At 39.8% G+C, this 7,500-nt stretch overlaps 1 protein-coding gene across 2 annotated transcripts in view; it reads left to right on the top strand.

Annotated features, from left to right (window-relative positions):
* Positions 1-7,500, top strand: part of tnrc18 (trinucleotide repeat containing 18) — a 96,985-nt gene that overhangs the window by 59,532 nt on the left and 29,953 nt on the right. For both annotated transcript variants that reach the window (XM_061974015.2, XM_061974014.2), the window contains exons 15-18: positions 66-246; positions 337-646; positions 2,257-2,475; positions 4,456-4,623. In XM_061974015.2, coding sequence (XP_061829999.2) covers positions 66-246; positions 337-646; positions 2,257-2,475; positions 4,456-4,623 — 878 coding nt within the window. The remainder of the gene's footprint in view (positions 1-65; positions 247-336; positions 647-2,256; positions 2,476-4,455; positions 4,624-7,500) is intronic.

The raw sequence follows: 7,500 nt of genomic DNA, 5'->3' as shown, positions 1-7,500 counted from the left end.
TAGATGTAAATCTATAAATCACAATTTGGCAGATTTCATAAAGTACTTATATTCCCTTGTGTCAGGGTGGGTAGGATAGTGCAATACTCGGAGGACTCTGAAACTGGGGAAGGACACAGAAAGAAGTTCCGCTTGTCGAGAGAGGACGAGGAGACGGAGATAGGAAGTTCAGGGGCGAAGGTGAAAAAGAAGAAAAAGAAGAAGAGCTGGAACAACCAAGAGCCATCCAGCAGTCATGCTTTCGAGGTAAACACTCATAAAATGTATTGTTATTATTTTCCCCAGCTGGTTTATTCCTCTGCTCTGATTGATCGTGTGCGTCTTTGCCATTCTAAGGGACTGAAGGTGAAACGCGGCCATGTGTGCGAGCAGGAGCAGCTGGCCTCGGACCTCAACAGAGCGCTCTCGCTGTCGCAGCTCGACTCCCTCAGTGCATCTCGCAAACTCACTTCCGGCTACAAAGGAGCGCGGCCCAGGGGACAGTCCACAGACAGCCAGGCCAAGGAGCGAGCCATCCACTCGTCATCGTCTAAAGGCAAACACAAGGCGGCCATGAAGGCCTCAGAGGCCATGCGGAAGGTGAAAGGTCTCAAGAAGAGCGCTTTGTTCTCCCCTGTGAGATCAGAGATCAGCAGCTGCTCTAACAGTAAGTTTTTCTTTTTAGAATGTTGCACTAATGTCGACAACACTTTTGATCATTCAAGTAGCAAACAAGTATGAACGATGTACAGTACAATGTGAAATGCTCAAATCAAAGGCCTTATTCACGCTGCAGGTCAATTCCTGATTTATTTGCCAATATGCGACCTGTATCAGATTTGTTCATGTCCTTGTGAACAGTGATATTCCGAATTTTTTTACATCCGACTCAGGCCTCTTTCGTATGTGGAAATAAATCGGATACCGTATATATGCGATATATCGTCAATGTGAACGCTCCCGCGCTCAGGTCGCATTTATCTGACCAGAACGTTATCAAAAAGCGATAAGCGTTATAATTAATCTCCAAAATACACGATTACAAAATAAATAGTTGACAGCGGAGAAGAAAACAGGTGAAAATAAAAGGTTCTAGTAAAGGTTTGACCACTCCTGTGTCCGACCCGCTCTTCAAGCAGACATCGTTGGTTAGAAGGCGATCGCCGAATTCGTCCTCGCTTTCTCCCGTGTCGCTGGCTGTCGTGTCGTTTTCGTCGGTTTCGCTTGCATACGGTTCAAACCGATATGGCTCAATATCTTCAGTTTCTTCAATTTCGTTTTCGCTACCTGCCTCCACACTACAATCATCCGTTTCAATACATGCGTAATCTGTTGAATCGCTTAAGCCGCTGAAATCCGAGTCTGAATCCGAGCTAATGTCGCTATACCTTGCTGTTCTTTCCGCCATGTTTGTTTGTATCGGCATCACTATGTGACGTCACAGGAAAATGGACGGGTGTGTATATAACGATGGTTAAAATCAGGCACTTTGAAGCTTTTTTTAGGGATATTGCGTGATGGGTAAAATTTTGAAAAAAACTTCGAAAAAAAAAATAAGCCACTGGGAACTGATTTTTAATGGTTTTAACCCTTCTGAAATTGTGATAATGTTCCCCTTTAATCTTCTACGCACAATAATTCAGCTCAAAACATTTTGACTTTAATTGCACAAAATCCTTGAAATTGCCACAAATGCGCCAATACGGAGAATGACAAGAGTGGAAGCCATATTGACTTCAACATACAAGTTTAGTTGGTTCTATGGCGTCACTCTTAACTCAAAACTTAAAGAATTGAAATCAATTTAGTTGGTGCTTGTGCCACCCTCCCAAATAAACTGTACAATTCTATGTGATGATTACTTTCTTTAATTCAATAATTATATTGTACTTCTCAGCACTGTCCTTCACACAAATTGTTGTAGATCTCTTGCTATAAGCTAATGCTAGCAAGTCTTACGCAGTTCACTTTGGCTTTCGCTAAGCCAACTATTACTAAGGACACTTATACGTCAAATGTTTGCTTTAAACTTAAAGCACAGCAATTAGCCAAGAGTCAGTTCTACCATTGTACTCACATTTGGCCGAGGTTTGCACTTTTTTTTGTTTGCGATTCTATCATTGCTATTAAAAATGATTCTAAATGCTAAATTCCATCATGTTGACTTTACAGAATGTTGTAGCTGTGGATTCCTCCCAGTTTAGTTTAATGTTAAAAGTCAAGTGTAAATCTTGCGTGTTTTTTGATAAATCATTAACATCACTTTTCTTGCACCAGACTCTGACTCGGAGGGTCACAATTCTGCAAGAGGGGGCTGGCCCTCTCTGTCAGGGACACGTCCCCACGGCAACCTGACCCAGAAGAGACCCACTGTGTTGTCGCCAACCTCTGTGCCGCCCAGTGCCAAGTCCCAGAAGAAGAAGAAGAAACACAAGCACTTATCCCTGCTGCTGGAAGAAGCGGGCCTCAGCTCCTCCGACGACTCGTTTGATCAAGGTTACTGACCCAGTCTTAGAAGTCAGACAATACCTCGTTTTTTAGCCATGTCACAGCTTGTGTCTTTGTTTGCCTTTTGCTAAGGCAGCTGTTTTCTGACTGTGCTTTAGCTTGACCATCCCTACCTCTACTCTCTTTTGCTGCTGGCTTACCTGCAACGTTGCCTATGCTCTGTTTCTTTGTTTTAAGAAAAAAAAAAAGTTTACAAATTTCTATGGTGTTTTTTTATTGCCTGGATTGCAAAGCATTTTTGTAGAGTTTGTACATTTGAAAAATTGTGTTACTTGTGTGAGATTTTCTTTTTCATAAAGTTGTATTACAGTTTGGTACCTACAAAGCTTTATTAAAGGTTTGGATTTGATTAGTACAGAAAGCGAAAACGCTGTGGTCTTTGTGTCAGCTCCATTTGTCTTGTCTGCCTCTGTCCAGCTGAACCTTCACGTCCTTTTCAGAGCCTTGTTTGTCCAATATCCCTTTGCATGAAAATACTCCATTTTAGCTTGAAAATTGTTGCAAAAAGGGTGCAATTTGTTACTTTAATGTCTATTATACTAATCTACTCTTCACCACCAATTAGACATTGGGGATATTTGGACAAAAGAGCTTGTCTGTTTATACTAAACCTTCCAATAACACTTTGTTGTTTACTTTGCTCTGTCAAACACTTTGTTCTGTGGGCGAGCTTTCTCCCTCACCCCTGCACCAACCTGTCCTACCCATGACTGTCTCTCTGCCCGTTTCATGTGCTTGTGCTGCTGCTGCGACATTACAGAAGCTTGGCAAGGACTTGCTTAGCCTTAAGCCTGTAACGCTTCCTCAGCCACCGCTAGTCTACGCTGTGGCTAAAGCGTTGCTTAAGGTAGACGTGCTAAGGCCTGGCTGCGCTATGGCTAGGCTTCACTCCCGCCGCCGCCCTGCCCTGCCCCGCCCTGCCTGAGGCCACACCCCTGTCACCTGCTCTGTAAGTAGGAACGTGCCCCTCCCTCTTTTTATTTTTTTCCGCTAACATGGACCATGCTGCATTTGAAATCCATTAACAGAATTGAACATTTCTTCTGATTATTTCTATTTATGATTTTTCTTTTTAATGCACTTTTTACCTTGAGAGCCATGGATACACCTTGGATGCCCATTGTTGTCTGGGATGAAGGATGTTACCATGGTTACTCAAACTTCCTATGAAAATGAAAGCAAAGGGGCCTCACAGGGATGTCCTCTCAGTGCCTGCCTTGTCCTTTGTCTGCCTGCTGTCGTTAACACACACTGGACTTACAGTACAGCGACCGCACCACATAAAGTTAAAATGTTTCTCCTTCTTCATACAGCTAATTTAATTATAAATGAGCATTACATTTAATCATTTTTATCACACACTGACTGACCAAATTACATAATATAGTTCCTTGCATTGGACCTTGGTGCTCTTTGTACTGTGCCTCCACCCTCAGTGTTAACACTCTAACCCCTAAGGAGACCCTCCTATTCATCTGTTGAACCTAACTGCTAACAGCCAGCACCACACCGCTAACCAGCAGTATGCATCAATGTTTTTATGTATGTCTGCTTTTATTGTTTTCTGCTGTCAAAGGAAGGAGTGGTTTATTATTATTTGTTTTATATTCCCTGAAGGGCTTTTCAATTATGGACAATGATATATAAGTCAGAGGTCACATGGTCTTTGCAACTGTGTGGGTGTAACTGTAGTGTGCTTCATGCCTGTGTAGTGTAATAGAGTGTTTAGAATTTTTAATACACAGCAAAAAAGGCTTTAGGGTAGTGTTGCTCTCTTTACACTGTGTGTTCCAATAGATTGTGTGTCATTTTAAACAGATTCAGCTTTTGGCTATGGATTCTTATCTTATAAGTAGTGTCATATTTATTCCCCCCCACCCTTTTATCTCTTCTTTGCACTGTGAATTGATAGGATCGGACCCAAACTGTCATGTCACTGAAGTAAATGTTTGTTTTTTTCTAAAACAGAAACTTCAGAAGATGATTATGACGATAAAGAGGAGTCTGATTCGGAAGACTGCGAGGAGAGCGGCCTGGGTCTGTTGGCCAGGTTCGCGGCCAGCGCGCTCCCCGTCAGGTCCGCCCCCTTGACCCTTCTTCCTGATGGCAAACATCGCAGCCGGCAAAGCACTCTGGGTAAAACACTTTGTTTTTGTTGACCCAGTCGAAATGAAAAGGGCTCCTTGCTGTTCCTCATTATGTCAACAATTTGCCTGAAGGTTCCTCTGATTGTGCTTTTTTGCGGTTGAGCAGGTTCATCCGCCTGAGTGTTCGTTTTTTTACATCACTGTGGTTTGAGAGTGTTCTTCAGTATTCATTCAATTCTAATTGTCACATTGCGGTGAATGCAATAATTCACTCTTGAAATATATATAAGCTTTAATCAATAGTCCTATTTACAGGGAAGCAAACACAAGCATGACCGGTCACAACAATAAATCCAATGCAAGAGCTAAATAAAAAAAATATTTTTCTACAAAAATCATAATGCTCTAACTCAGGGATGTCTAACTCATTTTAGATCAGGGGCCACATGGAGAAAAATGTACTCCAAAGTGGGCCGGACTGGTAAAATCACAGTACGATAACTTAAAAATAAAGACAACTTCAGATTGTTTTCTTTGTTTAAAAATAGAACAATCACATTCTGAAATTGTACAAATCATAATTTTGTTGTTTTTTTACACTTACATGTTGCGGTTAATAGTATATATACTTTATTTGTTGTTATTTATATATTCTGAATAAATTATGTGCTAATGTTCATCCGTCAACTCATTGGTGTTAATTTTCAATCAAGATAAAAAAAATGATATGTAAATCAAATTACAGTATGTTATTTATGTAGTTTGATAATTTTCCTAGACTGATGTACTTACATGTGGTTTATTTTTTACATATGTAGCATCATCTACAAAGATACAAAGAATTTATTTTGCGACATCCTATGGACACATTTAGAACAGCTGTTTCTTTCATTCAAAAATTTCAGGTACATTTTTATACTTAGCAAACACATCCCGCGGGCCGGATAAAACCTGTTCACGGGCCTGATCCGGCCCTCGGGCCGTACTTTTGACACCCTTGCTTTAACTACGACCACAACATGTCTGTGAATATTCTCTCTCCTCCAGGTTATTGTATTCGTAGAGCACTGAATCGATTGTAACTGGACTGTTCTGATTGTGGTAGAAACATTTCGCCTCTCGTTCGAATGAAGCTTCATTGCTTCATGCTCAAAGACTAGGTTGGACTGCTCTTGTCTGAGGGGATGGTGCAGGACAACAAGATTTTGTCTAAGGCTCCATTTCGGTCTTTATTATTACTTTTGTAACAGGTTAGGAGTTTATAGAGCTGCAGCCTAGTGGGTATTATAATACAGTTGCCACATCGCAGTTTGAAGTTTGCGGCTTGAAAAGGTGACTATATGGGTCTTATTTGATGTATAGAAGGCGTTATTAATTTTACAAAACATATTTAGAAAGTCTTAAACAGGTTTAGTATGCTCTAGCTATGAAAATATTCAATTTATAACTACTTATTGGAAAACCTATTTACAACAGCCAGGCCCTGAACCAATTAACAGCTATAAACAAGGGTTTACTCGATTAATCTTGGCGACCAGCAGTAAATTTGGCTGTGGGAGCATACAATACACAAATGCAGTTCAAGCACATTTATAATTAGATATTAAGAAATGTTATTTTACAAGTATGTAAAAATGTGTATTTACTATAAATTATCATGTATGAACAATAAACAAAAGGACTAAATTGATAACTGCATTTCTGTTCAATCCAATATGATTAATATTCATGTGTTTGTATTCCAGATAATATCCAAAGTTTATATGAAAAGGTTAAAGAAATGGTTAATAGGTCCAACGGGAAAGAAAAGTGGTTGATACATAGCAGCGAAGCTAATTCAAAACTGCTATGCAGCTTTGGCTTTAATTAAAAAAGTAAACAAAGCACAATACAAAGGCATAATCTGTGAAAAACATTTCTTTAGACATTATATTTGTAGGGGAAAAGTTAGGCTGCAATATAAACTATTATAGTACGATCGTTATTTCTATGGGCTTTTGAATAGATGCTAAACCCGACACAATTATTACAAATGACCTGTTGACGCAAATTTAGCAGAGACAAAGTATAATTGTATCCACCAGGCATTTTAATCAAAGTAGAGCAAGCAAACACCTGCAGAGCATGATGCCCACATTGATGATGAGCTACTGAAGTGACCTGTCGCCATAATCATGTGCTCCCTGAGTGGTTGTGGCCCTAAACAACTGCATAGTGTTCCTCCACACCATCTACACCACAGGTGTCAAACTCAAGGCCCCAGGGCCAGAAGTGGCCCGCCAATTCATTTTATTTGGCCCTCGAAAGCCTGCAAATATGTATCAATAACTTTTCTTACTAAATGTATTCTTTCTTGAAAAATATATGTACTCCGTGTGATTGCAAATTATGTTAACTTATATATTGTCTAAAAATATATGATCAAACATTCAAACCATTTTTAAAATTAAAATAAATAATGATTTCAAAGCAAGTTGTCCATCAAATTGTGCAATGTAAAAGTAGCAATAGATTTCATGGTAAAATTGTGAAATTTACTGTGGTTTTTACAGCATTTTTCTCTAAATGGGACCCATTACCTCCCTCCTTGGCACTCAGCATAAGGGTTGGAATTGGGGGTTAAATCACCAAAAATGATTCCCGGGCACGGCCACCGCTGCTGCCCACTGCTCCCCTCACCTCTCAGGGGGTGACCAAGGGTGATGGGTCAAATGCAGATAATAATTTCGCCACACCTAGTGTGTGTGTGACAATCATTGGTACTTTAACTTTAACTCTAACTTAAATGAAAAAAACTACTTTTTTTTTTTTTTACTGTAATAAACTGTGGTGCCGTTTTGGCATTTATAGTAATACACTGAAATATCTACAGTTGTTGATTTGCGGTAAAAAAAAAAAAAAAAAAACTAAAAAAAAACTGGCAGCT

This window comes from Nerophis lumbriciformis, linkage group LG22, assembly GCF_033978685.3.
Source record: "Nerophis lumbriciformis linkage group LG22, RoL_Nlum_v2.1, whole genome shotgun sequence".
Lineage (NCBI taxonomy): Eukaryota > Metazoa > Chordata > Actinopteri > Syngnathiformes > Syngnathidae > Nerophis > Nerophis lumbriciformis.
Note: the sequence above shows the minus strand (reverse complement) of the source record. Positions and strands in the feature narration are given on the sequence as shown.